Here is a 20,414-nt window from a genome sequence, read left to right as displayed (position 1 = left end):
CAAAATCCCCTCGCGGCTGTCGGTAAACCTGGCTCGTTACGGAGCGCTGACGTCACATCACGCGTCTTCTCCAACGTGGTTCGCGCTGCCTCTTCCTCTTCATCTCATTCTTCTCGTTCGGTTTCCTGTTTCACTTAGTTATCCTTTTTAACTTTTGATAACCATTCGTGAATAATAAACCGTTTGCGAATAATAATAATAATAATACATAAGATCAGCAACATGTCAAGTGGGTGAAAACCACAATAACGGAAGTTACGAATCCGTAACAATTGTCAATAGTTTTTATTAAATTACTTTCTGGAGAATTTTTTTTTATTACCTCTGCCACCAAAGGTGGATGGAGGTTGTTTTCACCGCCTGTCTGTTTGTGAACAAGATATCTCAGTTGTGGACAGGTTCGGATGAAATTTGACATAGTGTATGTGACGAGGACGAAATGATTAGATTTTGGTAAAGATTCGGATCCGGCTACTAGAATTTTATGAGTGATTCTTCACCATTGGGAGACATGGCCAAAAACGATATGAAGCAGGATATCTCAAAAAGTTGTGGATGGATTTGGACGAAACCTGATGGACAGTTTGGGTGTCTGACAAGGACTAATCTATTCGATTTTGGTGAAGATCTGAATATGGATTCGGATATGAGAATTATTTAATTCATAAGTGATTCTTCAATTCTTCATTTTGATATTTTAAAATAACATGATATTTAAAAACGTTATGTGCGAGTTATGACTAAACTAGGTGGACGAGTCGGTTAGGTGAGGAAAACAAGCCGATTAGATTTTGGTTCAGGTCCGAAGACTGATAGACTGATCTGGATATCAGTTCTATCAGTATAAACCAGCCTATCAGTGGGATACAAAACATAAACTGTTCAACCTGGTGGAGGTATGCTCTCTCCCGAGTGCCATTATAGTTTTATTATTTTTCTGCACGTTCACCACATTCCAATGCAGTCACAAAACACCCTGGATACCTTTACACGAGCTCCAATGGTGGTGAGGTCATTGGCCACTTGATTTATTGTCCCCCGTCGCACCGCGGAGCGAAAGGGGACTATGGCTTTCCCCTCCGTCCGTGCGTGCGTAAGCGAAGGACCGCATTCGAATTTGGTGTGTAGGTGCAACCCACGTCAAAATCCAAGATGGCCACCGCCATGTATGTCTGATGCCATGTATGTCTGAACCTTGTGAGCTGAATATCTTGAAAAATAAGCGAAGGTACCAACTTCTAATTTGGTGTGTGCGTGTATCTCGCCATAAGGAAGAACCCTATTGAAAAGTGGGTCGCCACGTCAAAATCCAAGATGGCCACCACCATATATATGTCTGAACCTTGTGAGCGAAATATCTCGAAAAATAAGCGAAGTACCAACTTCTAATCTGGTGTGTGGGTGTATCTAGGCACACGGAAGAACGCTGTTTAAAATTGGGTCGCCACGTCAAAATCCAAGATGGCCGCCGCCATGTATGTCTGAACCTTGTGAGATGAATATCTTGAAAAATAAGCGAAGTACCAACTTCTAATCTGTTGTGTGGCTGTATCAAGGCACAAGGAAGAACGCTGTTTAAAATTGGGTCGCCACGTCAAAATCCAAGATGGCTGCCGCCATGTATGTCTGAACCTTGTGAGATGAATATCTTGAAAAATAAGCGAAGTCCCAACTTCTAATCTGATGTGTGGGTGTATCTCGGCATATGGAAGAACGCTATTGAAAATTGGGTCGCCACTTCAAAATCCAAGATGGCCGCCTCCATGTATGTCTGAACCTTGTGAGCGAAACATCATATCATAGACATAGCATGTTTTCTGCGTCTAACACTTTGTCAACTCACATCACCTCCCCGACGGGGGACCTAGGCGTAACGCTTGTCAGTTATTTTTCTCAATTTCAGGTTATTATTCGTAAAAAAAAAAACGTCCAAATTTAGGTATTTTTGTTCTTTCTTAAAGAAAACCTGATAAAAACTGTAAAATTACTGTAGATTTGTTAAAATCTTCATATTTTCGTGTGAAAACGGATCCATTTGTTCGGAATAAAAGATGCTCGATAATGACCAGCGTAGTTGTGAAAGAAGTACGCAAAGACGTGTTGATATATATATATATTTTTAAACAACACTATGGTCGAAGTAAATTACCAGCTTAACCAGGAAGTATTAGTTCAATCATGATTTGTACTGGCTAGAACACCTGTAGGATGCGGCAAGTGGGAGTGGGAGATGATCTTCAAGTTGGACGTGGTTATCTCACCTTGGAACACCCTTGGTACATCTGCTATCAACTAATTTATTCCCACAAACAAGCAGACGCGTTTCAACACATTCCCATCACATCTTTGACTGTAGCTTTTATTATTATACAATGACAAAGAATTGTCTTATTTTAGAATAATTTGTACAACTTCTGGGATTTTTTTATTTTTATTTTTTTTAAATAGTGATAACGTCCAATTTTCAAGTTATTCTGTCCTGTGGTGTCCTGTGGTGTCGGAGTGCATTAGTATGTATAATAATCTACCCACTTCTTGGGATAATTCATCACTTTAACATAAAAGTAACAAGAATGACTGCACTGTATCAAGGACAAGGTATTATGCAATTCATCTCCAAGGGTTTCAAGGTTTGGTTCAATAGCAATTACAAGTCTGATGGAGAGCTGGGTCTGGTTTCACACCCCCTAAGATATGACGTAACACTTGATGACACCACCCACCCCCCACTACCAATCAACGCTCGACCCAAAAGCAAATTAAATCTGATGCAACAAATCTGAGCAGTGTACAATCAGCAGAGGCCTACAGGCTTGGTGTCTTCGGCCCACCTGAAAACCAAGATGGCGGCCATATTTCGTCTGGGTGCTATGGTGGATGGAGTCAAGTGACAAATGCGGGAGGGGTCCAGCAGCTGTTTGACGAAGGGATGCGCATTTCAAAAATCGACCCATAACAAGAACAACAAAAACGGCACTCAGGAGAGAGCATACCTCTGCCTGGTTGGCCATATCACTCGATGGTGAAGAATCCCTTAAAAATTTATACTAGCTGGATCCGGATCCGCATCTTCACCAAAATCGAATCGTCCTTGTCAGACACCCAACTGGTACATCACGTTTCGTCCAAATCCATCCACAACTTTTTGAGAAATCCCTTTATGTATCGTTTTTGGCCCTATCTCCCAATGGTGAAGAATCACTTAAAAATTTCTAGTATCCGAATCCGGATCTTCACCAAAATCTAATCATTTCGTCCTTGTCACATACGCTACATCTCTGCCAAATTTAGTCCGAATCCGTCCACAACCTTTTGAGATATTTTGTTCACAATTGGACGGGCAAACAGACAGGGGTGAAAACATAACCTGCATCCACCTTTGGTGGCGGAGGTAACAACACCAACATGTCGCAGGTAAAATTCAACTGCTGTAAACCGCTGGGACTTGTAATCCACACTCGGACTGTGAATGGCATTACACAATATACGTTTACAGAGAAAATTTGAATTTACCCTCCCGAAACCCCACGCCTATTAATTTCTAACTCCTAAAACCTCGACGGGCATGCCCTAAGTAAAACTACGACATTTCAACTCTTTCTGTCCAGCGGTTTAAGACTGCATTTACGTCAAACCCATACACCACACAACCACCAAAGTTTACTGTAGTACTAGGCAAGTATTATATATTTCTAATGAAAGGGATCGTAAATGAACGGTAATTGAACAGTACTTGTAACGCCCACTCCCAACGGGCGTGATTATTGAAGCCCTATGCTGTAACCAGCTTACCCACGTCACTTTCTGTAGTAGATGTTGTTACCACCAATTGTTCATTATATTTATAACACTGCAGAACACAAATTAGTTTTTTTTTTTAAGTGCCAAGAACATTTAGTTTATCAGTACTTAGACCAAATATTACAGCATTTTACATCATCTCAACCAATCAAATGTGCTGCTCGCAGACCCTGCCCATGTCCTTCCCCCATCGCTCTCCCCCCTTGACTGCATGGGTGAGGTGTTCTACGAACTGTAGTTTTCAATAGCAGTCACAGTTGTGGGCTTTTTACTTTGGAGGAAAAAGTGTCCGGTAAACTGATTTCCCAAGCGCGCTTCATTTTGTTCACCAATACAAGGTAGGTGTTCAGCTTAGTCTACGAGTGACGTACTTTCAGCAGAAATCGGGCAAGCTCCAACTTCGTTTTCCTGGGGCATTTCCTTTGAGTCGGCCATTTTGAGTCGGTCAGCCATTTTGAGTCGGTCAGCCATTTTGAGTCGTTCAGCCATTTTGTATCAACTGCTTTGCAAGATGCTCGCCCCACCATTATGCAAGCCATTACGAGCGGTGCCTCCGTATCTTAGAAAATAATGGCTACCGTAATCAGATTCAAAACGATACTACAACCAATGAAATGTTCAGCAGGCATAACCCTGGTTTGTCGTATACAGTGCTCTTCATATTATTGAAATGTGTAGTTCCTAATTTTAATGTTGCTTCTACTTTTCATCCTAATTCTTTAAGATCTACAAACATACAAAATCCATACACACTCCTTCCCAAAATGTACAGTGGTAAGATCCATAGATAAGCTTGGCACAGGGCTCCTCCTGACTCCCTATTTTTCTTCATTTTCCTCTTCGACAACGATTGATATCGTAACAAATATAAATTAATATGCAACCAGATGTTACAACAGTCGGAAGAAGTGGTACAACAAGCTACTTTGTAGAAGTTCATGACGTTACTGTGACAAAACGGTAAAATAGGGGGAAAAAAATTGTTAATGTACAAAAATCGCATTTTATATTTAATCACATTTCAATATACATTTTGGTATTGCTTTACACATGTGTACGTGATTTGGAGAGTTTTTGGAGAGTCTTGACACTTGGAGACAAACTTACACCTGTGATTGGTTAAGGATGAAGATCAAAATGTCAGCAGCTCGTCTCTATTAAAATTAAACAATGTTTTTATGTTTTTCGGATTGTATTGGTGTTAACCACACACACACACCAGATTCGGTGGTTACCAGTATGCATCAGATACACCAGATACACCAGTGTTCGCTATGAGTCTGGGAGTTCAGTGGTTCAAACCCTGGCCGAGTCGTACCAAAGACTCTAAAAATGGTATGCGCTGCTTCCTTGGCATTTATAAGGATAGAACACGGACAAAAACGTTGGGAAGGCAAAGGCAAACCACCCAGTATAACCCTTGAGAAGAAACTGCTTTGGCAGCACAAACACTGTTAAGAGTATGTTTGGTTTATTGCCGGGAAACAGCAGGTAACGGAGCGAGCATAAACGGATCAGCATTTTGATGCACGGGAAAGGGTTGTTGCCGTCTTCGTGGACAGTCTGATGTCCATCTGTTTTCCTCCACCCTGTAGATGACCTGTTATCCAACTCTTTGCATGACCCTTGACCTTGATTCAAAAACAATGAAATATCGTTGTCTTCTTTGCCCACCCTCCCCACAGATATTGCAGAAATATGATCCAGTGAAGGAGCAAGAGTTGCAAGCTTGGATTGAAGAGATGACGGGTTGCACCATTGCACCGAATTTCCAGATGGGACTTCGCAATGGGGTCATCTTGTGCAAGTAAGCCTTGCCTTCTGGTCTTGGAATGCCCCAACTTGATTATCTATAAACAAATTGATCCTTTTTACAATCTTTAACAAGAAAGAGCAATCGGATTGCAGACCCTCACCACGACGTGTTTGTGTGATTTATTTTGTGTGGTGTTTATTCGCTGCTGTGTTTGGGTATCCATTATGGCTGCCGAACCACATGACCGATTACGTCATCAATCTGATTCGCCCATACAATTATTGTGTAGATCATGCTCAATAAATTTAAAACTGGACGGATGAAGCGTTCTACTTGTCTAATTATGATGTCATAATGAAGGCACCAATGACGTCATCATGAATATATGTTGTTCCCCATGGGGAATACTTGACTGAGTCATGTTTTAATTTTTTTTCCATGGAGCCGTTTTGGAGATGAGAGGTGCAAATATATATACAGACTTGGCATTTAATATGGAATTTTTTTTTTTTTTTGACTTGGGTTTACTTTCTTAACTCGGTATATCAATCTGGTGAGTTTCTTTTACACTTTGGTGATTTATTTGTTAAAAGAACCATGTCACTGATTGTCTGTCGCAGCAAGAAGTCAACAACAGGATTATATCACAGGTGGCGTGGCAAAATGTACGGACAGGTGCATTTGACGATTGGCTTCACAGTCGGGTATACAAGGGTTGTTGCGTTCTGTATTAGTGGAAATCAACTGCTGCACGTCTCCAAAAGTTATTGCCGCTTCCTCTGGAGATGGTCCGTCAACTCGACAATGCTGTTTGTCATGTAGTGGTGGCTTTACGAAATGACGGCATGAAAGAGCGTGCTATTGCTCGGCAGTATGGCATCACTCAAGGTCAGGTGTCAAAGATCCTGAAACGAAATGCTCAGAGGGGTGTCCCTACTCCAATACCGAGGCCAGGACTTTCCCGCAGAACCACAAGGAGAGATGATCGCCAGCTGCACCGGTTAGTCCGCAATGGCCGTACCAAGTCAGCTAATCGGCTTAGGGCTGAGTGGCAGCAACTGACAAATGTGCCTGTATCCAGAAGGCTAGTCAACCAACGACTGGTTCAAGCAGGCTATCGTGCCAGGCATCCCCTAAGAAAGCCACACCTGACCAGACAACACCGCCAGCGCCAATTGCAGTGGGCCAGAGAGCACCGTCAATGGCAGCCAGGACACTGGAATCACGTGATCTTCAGTGAGGAGTCTAGATTTCTGGTCTGTCGTCAAGATGGCCGCATCCGAGTGCGCAGACAAGTGCATGAAGCCTACAACAAAGATTGTATAGTGCTAAGAGTCCAAGCTGGAGGTGGTGGGGTGACCGTTTGGGCTGCTTTTCATGCAGGGGGCAAAACTGACCTGGTTGTTCTGAATGGAAACCTGAACCAGTTCAAGTACAGGGCCATTCTGGAAGAAACATTGCTTCCATTTGCTCGTGCAGCCTTTCGAGGAAACTTGGTCTTCCAAGATGACAATGCACGGCCTCATCGTGCTCGCATGATCCAACACTTTCTTGCTGACCGTGGTGTAGAGCATATGGAGTGGCCTGCCAGGTCCCCGGATATGAATCCGATGGAGAACTTGTGGGCAGAATTAACGCATCAAATCGACCACTTGGACCAGCAGCCGACCTCTGTGCATGAATTGCAGCAGGCTATTGTCACTGCATGGCAAGCGATTTCTGTCCAAACCTTGGCAAATCTCGTGAACAGCATGCCTCAACGTGTACGTGCTCTCCTGAATGCTCGTGGGGGTTACACGAAGTACTGAACTGTAATTTTACTGTCCATAATCCCAGTCGTAATTTAACTTTTGTTTTTGTTTAAAAAAATTTTGGCTAATGTGCAAAATAAAGATACTTCTGGAAAACGTACAGAAGTTTAACACAGTACTGTCCATGAATTGAGTTCGATATCGGTTTACATCACTTTCAAGGATCAATTTATTTGTTTCGAAATGTCAAATGTGGTGTTTGTTTCTTTTAAAGGTCACATTAACAAAATCTAGAGTAATTTCAACATAATTCCAATGAACTTTTGGTTCTGAGACATCTTGAAAAGTAAGTTCACCCCCACAAAATAAATATTCCATATTAAATGCCAAGTCTGTATATTTGGGGTTTTTCCAAAATGGCGGCCGTACCATGTGTCCACGGCCACGTATCATGACGTCAGAATTATCATTAAAAATTCTCCAGGAGGAGGCACTCCTATTGTCAAAATTCCTTGCCAGGTTTCAGTGAAAAGCATACTCGCGTTCTGTGCGGACAAACACATGCAGACAAATAGACTCAAATGCAATACCCTCTTGTCTGGCGAGGGTAATAATGATGTGATACTTTATATTTAGGATGCCAATTGTTAACTGTTGTATATTATCATGAATAATGAAGTTTAAATATTTGATTGTTAAAATTAGACATGGTCGGTCGAGGAGGAGGGGAAAAGATGAAGAGAAGAAGAAGAAGTTTTGAAGACAAAAATGATCATGGTTGGAGATGGAGGATGACCTGAGATGGTGGTGTATTGGCAACTTGAAACCATGAAGAGAAGAATGGGATCAAACGGACTAAGTGAGATTCCACAAGCAGGAGGAAAATAGAAACAAAGCAGTGGAGCTGTGCATTGAGGCTGCATTTTATTTTCGAAATTTTACAATGAGGGAGTTGCTGGAATAATCAAATGCATGAGACTTGGAAAGACTGGAGAAACAGGGATTAAAGACCAGGGAAAAAGACCGAAGGAGAGGAAACCGAGGCAACAAACCTGTTGGAAATGAGAAAGCAGCAGGCCTATGCTTATGATTTCTGTGGGACAAATCAAATGCTGGTGAGAACTTTTTGATTTGACAGCATCCAGAACTGACAGGTGTGAAGTGCAAGTGCAAATGAGAGAGTGATACCCATTTGAGTTATCGGTAAAGGTAAGGTAGGTAAGGTTGTGGGTTCACATCTCCCAAGAAGGACTTTACACAATGGAGAATGTCAAGCCTGCATCTTGCTTATGGTCTGTCCAGGAGAGGTTGTCATGCATGGTGCGGCCCAGAAGTTTGAGAAATTGGACCTCTTTTAGTGGTTCATTGTGGAAATGAGTAAGTGGGGTCGTATGAGGATCCTTCTGGAGAGAGACTTGCAGTAAATACCCAAGAAAATAGGGAGCGCACTTTGTGTGAGGCATGTCATGTGGTTTCAATCCCGTAAAAGCAGGAACCTGCAGCTTGAGTTCCGGTTGTGATACCAGCGTGCAGCACCGCAGTAAATTTTAATTTGATCATATTTTTATCAATTAAAGAGTTCCTCTTGAAATCTGCGTGTTAAAATTTTGTCGCCTTTTTGGCCTCGGAGCATTAAAAAAAAACAGTGCAGCGAAGGCAAAACGCTGAGGCCTCAAGGTATCGTCATTAGCCAATCATCTTTTCTTAACAATAATTGAGCAAATGTGGATGTCACCGAAATTACAAAATTGATGTGAGGTGGAAATAGCACCACCTTTGATGGAAGCTGGTATTACAAATCATATTCCTTTATCTCGTGTTGTGATCAATAACACTACTTTCAAAAATTCTAAAGTGCATTTCCAAGACTTCCGCAGCACATTTCCCACCGAAGGTGGGCTGAGAATGTGAGAATGCTAGTGTTTAATTTGCGTAACCACGAGGGCACACCTGAGCGGAAGATTCATCCTGGAGGATCCGTCCTGTGCTTCTTGGAAAATCTTAGTTACCCCTGCTAATCAAGACGTTGGCAATCTATTCTCCCCAGGGTAAGTCCAATGTACCAATATGGTCAAGCCGTGGCGAGGTGACAGAACAAGGCGCACATGTGCCTCTAACAATTATAAAAAAAATTATTCCACAATACAAACAAAAATGGAATGATCTAATGATATGAATGGGACAGCACAATAAATAATTAACAATCGATTATTATTACCCTCTCGTGGTTACAAACACAAACCCCAACAGTCTTTTTTAGGGCTACTTGATTTCAAGGCAATTGTGAAAAAGGAAGAAATAAGCACCACCACGCTTGTCTTATTCATACTCTCTCCCCCGACAGGGTTTCATTTGAACGGTTTCACCAATTTGAGTTGTTCTTCCAATTCTTCACCGTTCGGTGCAAAGAGCTTTAAATCATCCATGTGCAGTGGATGTTTCACCTTTCCTGTTTCCTTGGACGTTACTTTATTGGATGTTCGGGTGTGTCCATGTTCGTGCTCATTAATGAGGTTGCTCCATGGGTCCAGAGCCAGGCAAAACAGGAGGGGAGAAAAGGCTGTCACCCTCAAAGATCCCACACCGTATCTTCCCCCATGGTGTTTCGATTTTTCCTTGCGGGTGCTGCAACATCAATCTGCTATGCTATTCCAGTATTCCGTTGCTTTCTCAATCATTTTGGGGGTGATGGTTTATACCTGTATGTGTTTTATCATCCATGGATAATGGTACATTATCAAAAGCTTTCTTTTATAGTCTCTCCAAGCCATGGGTGTTTTTGGTTATTTGGGTATTGCAGTTTTCAATTATGGCCTTGTTTAGTAGTAGCTGGTCTATTCTGTAGCATTCTCTTTCATCCCTTCTGTTCTGCTTCTAGGCCTCCTTGTTATGTTAAGTGGTGGTGCATAATTTATGTGATGATTCCTGTTAGAAGTTTTATGTTGTCAGTTGACATATTATTGGTTGATACTTTTATTTATTTCTTGTAGATACATAGTCTAGGCTCATGCGAGAACTAGTAATAGTACTAGTACACTGAACGGACCAGGATACAACAGGCCAAAAGGAACAGCAGAGAGGTGCAAGAAGAGGTCAACCAAATCTCAGGCCCCCTCCCACTCAGGTCTGCGAAATCTCAGGCCTTCCTATCTGGCAGCACGGGGCCCACAAGTCCCACCAAGCTTCAAGGCTAGCGTGCGTGTCCTAGACTGCCAAGTGGTTGTACTCGCGGTGTGCCCGGGAATGTTTCGGTTCGGTTTAAAATAAAATAAATCATAGCACTGTTTGTATCGCGTTAGTGACAAAGCAAATTCTCTCAAACAAGGAAGCAGCATGTACCATATCTAGTCTGTTATATGACTCGATTGGGGTTCAAGCTAACCCGAACCTTAACCCTCAAACAAGGAAGCAGCATGTACACCTTTTTGTGTAAAGCGGTAATGTTTGCTGATTTCCAGGATGCTGGCAGATGACCTTGAGCAAAAGATAGGGTGAAAAGAACAGAGAGAGGGTGAGATAGAGCGGCAGAGCAGGATTTTAGGACCCGTGGGCTGATGCCATCTGGTCAAGTATGTAAATGTGTATCACCTAGCACCGTTCCTGCTGGGAGTGGATATATTCCAAGTCATAACAAGCATTCTGAGTATTGCACTGCAGTACATGTCCCCTACCAAAGTTCAAAGTGCCATAACTTTGTCAAAAATGATCGAATATGCAAATTTATGCACGGTTGATGCTGGTTTTCAAACTTGATCTGAGGTATGCTGAGACACGTGTGTCACGCCTCCCCCCATCAAGGTCGCTCCATGGAGCAGCCTGCACGTATTGCACTGTGTGAATTATATAAATTATTACCAACTCACGGTCTGAGGTACTCGTGATTCAAGAGATATCCATTTAAAAAAAATATTTTCGTTTAATTAACGATATCTGCCAAACCACGTGCCTTATCGCAAATTCCAAAAGGACATTTTAGTAGACTGACATGCTGAACAGATTTGTGAAGTTTCCCCTCGATTGGATCAAAAAGGGGGAGGGACTCGGTTTTAAAGGTTCATGCTTAAAAACGTCATAACTCTGAAACCATCAGTAATTTATTATATTTTCCGGTTCACGATCAATGATCGATGTGTATATATATGTTGCTCGGCTTGGCTCCACCCCTCCGGAAAGCGCGCGCTGTCGCACTGTTGACGTTCGTGAGACGAGGCTGAGGACGCGCACTGTGGCTTGAGGAGAACTCGAGAATAAACAAGAGATATCCATTTTTAAAAATATTTTAGTTTAATTAACGATATCTGCCAAACCACATGCCCTATCGCAAATTCCAAAAGGACATTTTAGTGCTGAACAGATCTGTGAAGCTTCCCCTCGATTGGATCAAAAATGAGGGAGGAGCTCGGTTTTAAAGGTTCATGCTTTAAAACGTCATAACTCTGAAACCATGTGACCCATGACATCATGCTCGCTGACTTTTTTGTTCATCATGGGTATGCGATTCTGCCTGCAAAGTTTGGCCTCGATCTGTTCAGCCGTTGCAGAGAAAAAGGGGTTTTCGTGTTTTCACGAAAAACAATATGGCGGCCGAACCACGTGACCTGTGATGTCATAATTACCATTAAAATATTCTACAGACCGAGTCCATCATATGGTGAAAATTTGATCTCAATCGGTCCTATTATTGCAGAGAAAATGTTTTTTAAAGGAAATTAAAACTTAAAATGGCACTGAGTTTAGGATCATAAGAATTATCAGAATTACCAAAGTTCAATGTGCCATAACTTTGTCAACAATGATCGAAACGTCGTGAAGTTCGAACTCGATCTGTAACTTATCATGAGGAACCCATGTGCCAAGTTTGAAATCATTAGCATTAAGTGTTTTGAAAAAAAGTCCGGGAAACTGTTCTTTGCATGACGGACTGACGGACTGACGGACTGACGGACGGAGGGAAGGCGTGCAAACCTATAGTCCCCTCCGGTGTACACCGGTAGGGGACTAATAAAAGGAAATACAGCAATTCTCTGCAACAAAAGTATAACATATATTAGCTTTGTGTAATACTGGTTGATCCCTGTCTGTGTTTGTGTGTTGTATGCACTCCTACTCCGCGGGACGGAATGAGATGAAACTTTGCGGGAGTACTTGAAGTGTGCCGTGACTTTTTAAAAAAGATGGGATGGTTACGATGAACTCGTTTTAACGTTAAAGTGAGCGGAGCCATAGCCTCGTTAGAATATGCCTGTAGCACGTGATGTTTGTGTTTGTTTTGAACATGCATGCTAGACTCCCGGAGGAGGAAAAACAAGAGGATGAGGGGTTTCGACTGGCACAATGGAGCAGGCAGACATTATGATACCAACCGTGCAGAACATCGTAGGGAAAAGATAACTACCGGACAAGTTGAGAGGTTTAGATTGTCAGACGGCTTTGTGTCGACTGAAAATCAGGAAATGGGAATTGAAGGTTTTGTCAGGTTTGGAGCAGGGATTTTGGGTTACAAGGGGCATTTGATCAGATGCAAATAATATTGGTGGCTTTATTTTCTCCTGCGTCTTTATATTATTTTTTTATTGGAAATCTTGCTATAAAGAGGCCTTGTGTGGTTCGGTTCAATCTGGTTTTGATGACATTCTCTCCCTTTTTCTTGGCTGTCCCAACAAGGCTCATCAACAAGCTCCAGCCAGGATCGGTAAAGAAGACTAACGAGTCAAATCTCAACTGGCACCAGGTGTGTGTGATGTGTCCCTTTATTAGTCTTCCAAGCCAATAGGTGCGAAACCTATTGTTCCTGTTTGAATTATGATTATTCCAGTTTCACCGGATTTTAGGAAACTACTTTTGAAAAAACATGTTACAGCTGGCTCTACCAATCCACACATTATTTATAGCACACCCTTGGAACTTAACTGTAATGGATTTTTATTTTTGGCCTGTATTGGTGGCTATCTTAGATTTTGTCCTGACCATAAAAATTTTCTCCATTACTACCAAACTAATCGCCATGGAATTGGGCATACAGCTTGAGCTCCCCTCGGCAGTATTAAAGTGTGAGTTTGAAGCTTATTCTCTAAAAACTCTGGATTGGTTGAACATGTAACGTCGCATGATCACAAAACTGAAATGTGACCAAAAAAAAAAAAGCAGCTTGCTCCATGTTGCTTGGCCCGCTGATGCTGAAATTACCACAAAAAGTACCATACGTTACACGTTCTTTCCTGCTGACTGTGGATTTGGGCTCAATTTTCCCGGAAAATGTATGAATGAGGCTCCATGTGAGTGGTAGATTAGGAATACTTGGCAGCTGCCTTCACTGCTCGCAGATCTATTTTTTTATTTAATATATTCTGGTTTCCATTACCTTTATTACTATTCTTAATGGTTATTCTTCTTCAACCCAATATTGGATTTGAATAATTTGCTGGCGCAGGAAGCCTAACCAGAATGTTTGCAGACAATGATGGTAGGTAAATGTAAAAAGGAATTGATACCCGCGGGTGGGGCATCGTAAGGCAAATGTCAGGACGTATCGACCAACTGAGCTACACGATTCGCTGTTGTAGCTTTGTTGGAAGTTCTGCTTGTTCATTTCATCTTATTGGCGGGTCACCTAACATGGGGTAATTTTACTACCCTGTAAAAGCTATCGAATGACCACAAAAGTCCTTATTGTGTATGTATGTATATTTATTTATTTATTATTTTATTTTGTTTATTTATTTATTTTTTTATTTATTTTTATTTTATTGATGTGTTTTTTTTTGTTTTTTTTAACCTCCGTTCACTGCGTACTGTTGCAAACAACAGAATAAGTTCAGCTATTTTTCTAATATCCAGTACCATGATGAAGATATTTGTATGCTTCTATGACGAGGGAAATGTTGCTCCTCTTTGCAAGTGTACGGGTGGGCATCATCCTGTCTGTGCGAGGCAGCCTGGAAGTTTTGATCAAATGCAAACTTGACCTCTCCTCCTTCCAAGGAATTCGAATTTTAAGCCACCGTGGATATAGATCAGACTGGTTGTTTAACTTGGACTCATTTTGCATAAGCAGTGTGCAATATAAATAGTTTCAAAACGTAATCCAGTGATCCGTCAAACCAGCTGCGTCTTCAAATACTGCTTTGTTGTTGGGCCCACTGTTTTGCACAATGTCGAACTTGATTAGAGACGAATGTGTGAGTACTTTGGAAACAGTTTTCGATTGCAGTGTGCCGTCTTGCATCGAGAATGATGTTTTTGGTTTTCAAACATTCATTTTCTTTGATGGTAATCCCTGATTTCATTCAAAGTTTGTTCAAATCGAGTCCGGGCTTGTTATTCAAGCTCTTGGATATTTCGTCTTTAGTTAAAAACAAACAAAACAAAAAGAACAGGTGATACAGATAATCAGCTAATCCTCATTTCAAGCAAGCTATTTTGTGTACAATGGGGAAACAAAATTTGTTGGAATGATACGATTATCCAAGATGTCGACTTTATTTTGAACTCCTTTGGCACCCACACCATCCCGACTTTTCCCTGCTCCGTCCCGGCTTCTCAACCACACCTCCCACCTCCCACCCTCTACTGGACGCCCCGCCCCATGCTGGCTTCCCCCGTCGTCCCGCCCCCACCGGCTCCCCCTAATGGCTCCCACCCATGCCTGCCCCCTAATGGACACCCCACCCCCTGCAGGCTTCCCTCAATGCCCCACCCCCCACCGGCTTCCCCCCTCCCCCCCTCCTCCATAGTCTACAATTATTTATTTATTTGGATCACAAACTTGTGTCAGGTTATCGTTTAATTTTTATTTACTCATATATGAAATGTGCAAGCTTCTCCACAATGTTTGGTCCATTCAGAGTTTGAAAGAGCAGATAATCTGCTTTGAGAGGCATCTTGTACCAAGGACGAATTGATTTTGCTTTGGTTCGTTTATTTCCTCTCACCAGCTTGAAAATATCACCAACTTCATCAAATCGATCCAGCAATATGGTTTGAAGCCACATGACATATTTGAGGCCAATGATCTCTATGACAACACCAACATGACACAGGTCCAGACAACGCTCCTTGCCCTTGCCAGCATGGTGAGTTATCATGAACCTCTCCATCACCCTGTAATGAACTGATTTTGGGGAAGGCTCCTTGGTGATCAAATAACTGATACCAGGTATTGGAACTGTAAAACATTCCTTTTTGACCTTATTTCAACCTGTTTTTTGCTTGCATTCAAACTTTTATTCTAATGTCTGCTTTTGTAACTTTCACTGGTCTGACTGCATAGTGCGGAGGTCGTGAACGTGCCTCTAGTCTGTTCTGTCTGGGTTTGATGCACGACTATAAGCTGTCAGATTGTTTTTATAAGTTGTGGGTTACATCACAACGTGTCGTCCCTCGTTGGTGGACGATAAAGACCCCATGGTGTCTCGCAAAGAGTGGGTGAGCTTTCACTGACACCCGGGATAAAGTCCAAATCCCTGCTCCAACCTGCAAGGGGACCAGCCGTGCTCTCAGCAAGTTATCCCAAATTGCAGCGCATGATGCAAACAAAAAAAGGAGCAGCGCTGTCCTGTCTGCTACCTTTAGTTACGCAAGAGGAGGCCCATTTGGCCCATCTGGCCTGTGCTACATCAATACCACATTAATTCAATCTAACAGTTTATCAACTGACATTCTCTGGGCAGCAGCGCTGAGAACAGCAGGGCAGGCACATCTGTGTCTGTCTCTGTAGCGTGGTTTAAGGAAACCCCAAAATATGGTCTTTGAAAATGAGCCAAAACACTCATTTCAGATGAGTTGAGACTTGTCCATTGAAGCAAGCAAAAAAACACAGGAACCCAAGCCAAATTGAGGGTTGTAAACACACGCACACGCAGATACACACGTGCACGTAATTAAATATTTTTATAAATCAAAATGTAAATAATAGTTTAAAGAATATTTCAACAAACGTTTTGTCAAGAGTACAACATTTGAAGTCACCTGTTACTGTTATGTTCGGCACATGAGGAAGTATCACACGAACTTTTGACATGAGCCAAGTTAATTTAACCAGCCTCGGTGGCGTAATGATTTGCGTCTGCTCTGATCGACTGGGAGGTCGATGGTTCGAACCCTGGCAGAGTCGTACCAAAGACATGAAAAATGGTACTGCATGAGCTGCAGCATTTAAAAAGGTTAGAGTACGAATAAACAGTAGGTTGGCAATCTTCGTCGTTCGTATGCAGCATAAGGCTGTGGGGTAGCATCATTGGCTGAGGGTGTGGCTGTGCAGTGATGCAGTGCCCTCTGCTGGTTCGGGCTGGAATTTGTAATTTGTTCATGGTGCCGGCATCGGTTCGCTTACTCTTTGCGAAGGACACCATGTGATCTTTAATGGCCACCAGCGAATGCTGGCACATGGGACACCCATTTAACATCCATCCTAGGGACTGCGCACACATTGGTGAATCGCCCTGCCTGTGAGAAACCAGCATGACAGTTTATAGCTGGGCCGGGATTCGAACCTCGGCTAGGCAGCTTAGAGGTGAGTGTGCGTACTTTGAGGCCATCGTGTCAGCAGGTTGGCAATAGAACAAGCTTTGGTATGCCCAATGGCCTCCTGTGTCAAAGTTTCTTGTAAGGGAAGTCGTATTAATTTCAGCAAGTGAACGGATCACGAGACCCTCAAGGTAATCGTGGAATATCTAGGAGTTCTGTGAATATAGTGATCATGGATCTGGGAAAAGAAATCACGAGTTTTTGGTTGGTTGGACCAAGCTGCTATTCATCACAAATTTTTCCATCTTCTTGAGGCCCATGACAGTCTAACATTGCTGTTTGCCCCTGGTTCAGGGTGAGAACCTTCAACCTTGGACACACAACAAATGTGGACCCAAATTTGGGTTCACATTTCTGGGTCACTGTCGCCCTCAGCTGTTTTTTCTTTTTGGTCTTTCAAAATGCACGATGTAGTCCGTGGGCAGTCTTTCATTTGTTTGTTAAAGAACTGCCAATCACAATCGAGCTTGGCTAAGTCCTAGAAGCTACAACTGAAGAGCTAATTTTCCAATGACTTTGGTGAATCGTCCTCGACCATCTGTAGCGGTCGCGTTGGTACCAAAGCCGTACTTGGTAAAAGACTTCTAGTAGACTGGTCGAATGAATGAATGATCGTTTTAAGGCCATTTTCCACGCTGGAGCGGGGGTTAGCCTTGCGGGCCCCATGACAATCATGGTTCCCTGTTTGAGGCAATGTTTTTATGGCCGGATGCCCTTCCTGACGCCAACCCTTGGTCACGCTCTTACGATGCGCAGGGATATGGTGTACCTATTCTAAACCGGGGTACACACCGTGATCATTCATCCCAGCAAGCTGGTACTCGATTTGCCGACCTCGGAAGGATGACAGGCTGTGTCAACCCCCCTGGTGTTAATTCAGCGATCAACCGGGATTCGAACCCAGGATCCTAGGATCCCAAGCCGGCACCCTAACCGCTAAGCCAACACCAGGGCTGGTTCTAGTAGACTGGTCGGTATTCTCATAATTGTAAATCCACGGGCGTTTCTTTGAGAAAGTCGGCAACATATCTTTTCCTTTGTGTTTTTGTATGCTGAATCCAAAAAACAATGTTGCCAAGCCGAATTTTGAAGTTAACATGCCCAAAATGACAAAATTCAAAATGGCCACCAATTCACACTAAAAAGTTTATATTTCAGCTACTAAACAATGTAGAAAGTTGATTTTGGTGGCTATACCCACTTTTTTGGGGACAACAAAGTTGATTAAGTCAAAATAAATTCTTATTATGGCCACCATCTTGGATTTCAAGATGGCCACCATGGTCAAACAGGTATGATTTCTAATATATCAGAACTTGTAAGCCATCGAAAGATTAATTCTTGTCGTAATACATCCACTTTTATTCTGCCAAAAATCTGTGATAACTTTTCACATTTCATTCAATGGTTGTGTAGTTATTTTACTATACATATGCAATTCAAGACGTTTATGCAAGTCTTCAGATTTAAGTTTGGTTTATGCATGTGAGGTCTTGGTTAACATCAGCACAGGTACATAGTCCAGTACAAGGAAGTTTTGCTTTCCTGCACTTGCACCGGAGATTTCTGCAGCCAGTTTTGCATCGGCAATGAATAATTTCCAAACAAGCTTGGGGAATTGGCTCCAAAGACGTAAGGATGGGTACAACATCATTCTGTTCAATTTGCCATCCCATATCTTCTGGTTTGGGCGGTCTCTGTATGGCAATATTTGTCTGTCGCCACACCATCACCTGAAAGTGCACTCTTTGCATATGGAAACTGAAGGCATCACTTGTTGGTGGCAACTTTTCTGGACTGTTAGTGTGAGCAAAGAGCATATGGCGGGCCTCATCAAGCGAATCAACTGCAACCTTGTAAATCTTGCACATGAAACACTCTGCTTGTTTCATAGCATCACTTGTCAGTTCACCCAATCCAACATTCAAAAGAAGGTCAAAGTGATGCTTAAAGATTTCCCATGCTGTTTTTTTTTGGAATGGCCATATACAAATGAAGTAGTGTCTGTGCTGGTCAAATGATGGAATTGAAGAATGGCTTTCTCTGATCCTTTAGGCAGCTTCTCAAACACTTCACGCAGGGGTATGTATTTTGGTTTTCTCGCTGTCCCAACCATCAACTACACTTTGCACATGCTGGAAATTTAATGTAGATTTGCCAGCAGAATAATAAGGACATCAACACCCCTTGAAACAAGAACAATGTTGTCCATAGCCATCTCTTTGCTCATGTGAATGGCATGCAAAATGAGATGGGATGATTGTTAATGTCTCTTGCCATCTCACAATATCGATTCCACACAGTACTCGGCTGTAGAATGTGTTTTTGTTGAGCAGCATGCTCAAGCTCACGGCAAAGAAATATCATAGCGAGACCTTAATATTTAACTTCATTTTCAGTCTTCATTGTGATGTAGTTGTATGCACTTAGGCATGGCTTATGGTATTTGCCTTCAGCTGCCATAATGTCACTGACACCAGATAGGCGAAGCCTCATCTTATTGTCAAGGTGTGCTTCTCTAAGTATACTATTGCTAACATTAAAAGATGTTACTGATGTGAGACTTTGCTTCGAGTTATGTTTCTGGCAAAACATACACAACTTCCAGTTCATAGCAGCAACAGCGGTCCTTGTCAATGTGTAGTCCTTTCCAACTGAATCCCAAAAATTGCAATGAGAGGGATGGCAAAGTGGCTCACTGGAGGTACTGGAGGTACTGGAGGTACTGGATGTACTTAGCAGTGATTTTTTTTAAGTCTCATTTTTGCCTTTATGGGTGAACTCAGCATAGCAATTTCTGTGCCACACAACTGGATGTTTTTCATCTGATTGAATGTATTCTTCAATATGGTCAATTGCATCCAGATTTTTCACATCTTTTACTTTCCTACGGTTTTGTGCCGCAAGTTCTAAAGTTTGCAATCCTTTTTCTGTTCCAGCATGCAATACATCTTTATTTTCAGAGACTTGACAGATAAGGCATGCAGTGGCTTGTGTGGGAGAAGTCCGTTTTCTTTTCAGGCTTGTATCTTGCTCCATGTTGCAGCCATCCATGACAGTCTGGAAAAGAAAATACATAACACTACGACTACAACTTTCTTGTCCCCAAAAATGTGGGTATCGCCACCAAAATCAACTTTCTACATTGTTTAGTAGCTGAAATATAAGCTTTTTAGTGTGAATTGGCGGCCATTTTGAATTTTGTCATTTTGGGCATATTAACTTCAAAATTCAGCTTGGCAACATTGTTTTTTGGATTCAGCATACAAAAACACATAGAAAAAGCTATGTTGCCGACTTTCTCAAAGAAACGCCCGTGGATTCATTGATTGGCAACTTTTGGAAATATCCGATCAGTCTATAGAAGGTAGGAACTTCAACCTCTTCCCATTAATTGGTAACGCAGCAAATGGCATCGAGGATCGATTATGTTCGCTGGCAAGTTGTTTTGTCCGACTCTGTCTCTCATCTTATAAATAACTTTGTGTTTGTGCATTTGTTTGTACTTCTTCATGGCCTAGCCATAGCACCCAGAGTCCCAGCACTTTGGGTGTAGATACATTATAATCTGGGCAAGGTTT

The 20,414-nt window shown here is 42.2% G+C and overlaps 1 protein-coding gene across 1 annotated transcript in view; it reads left to right on the top strand.

The window, feature by feature from the left end:
- Window positions 1–3,885: 3,885 nt before the first annotated feature.
- The window catches only part of LOC137421993 (calponin-2), a 51,094-nt gene continuing 34,565 nt past the window's right edge, over window positions 3,886–20,414 (top strand). Inside the window, exons 1-3 of the mRNA XM_078768911.1 lie at window positions 3,886–5,608; window positions 12,973–13,039; window positions 15,243–15,380. Coding sequence (XP_078625037.1) covers window positions 5,397–5,608; window positions 12,973–13,039; window positions 15,243–15,380 — 417 coding nt within the window. The 5' untranslated portion in view covers window positions 3,886–5,396. The remainder of the gene's footprint in view (window positions 5,609–12,972; window positions 13,040–15,242; window positions 15,381–20,414) is intronic.

Source organism: Myxine glutinosa, unplaced genomic scaffold (assembly GCF_964187855.1).
Source record: "Myxine glutinosa unplaced genomic scaffold, kmMyxGlut1.1 SCAFFOLD_699, whole genome shotgun sequence".
In the NCBI taxonomy this organism is placed as follows: domain Eukaryota; kingdom Metazoa; phylum Chordata; class Myxini; order Myxiniformes; family Myxinidae; genus Myxine; species Myxine glutinosa.
Note: the sequence above shows the minus strand (reverse complement) of the source record. Positions and strands in the feature narration are given on the sequence as shown.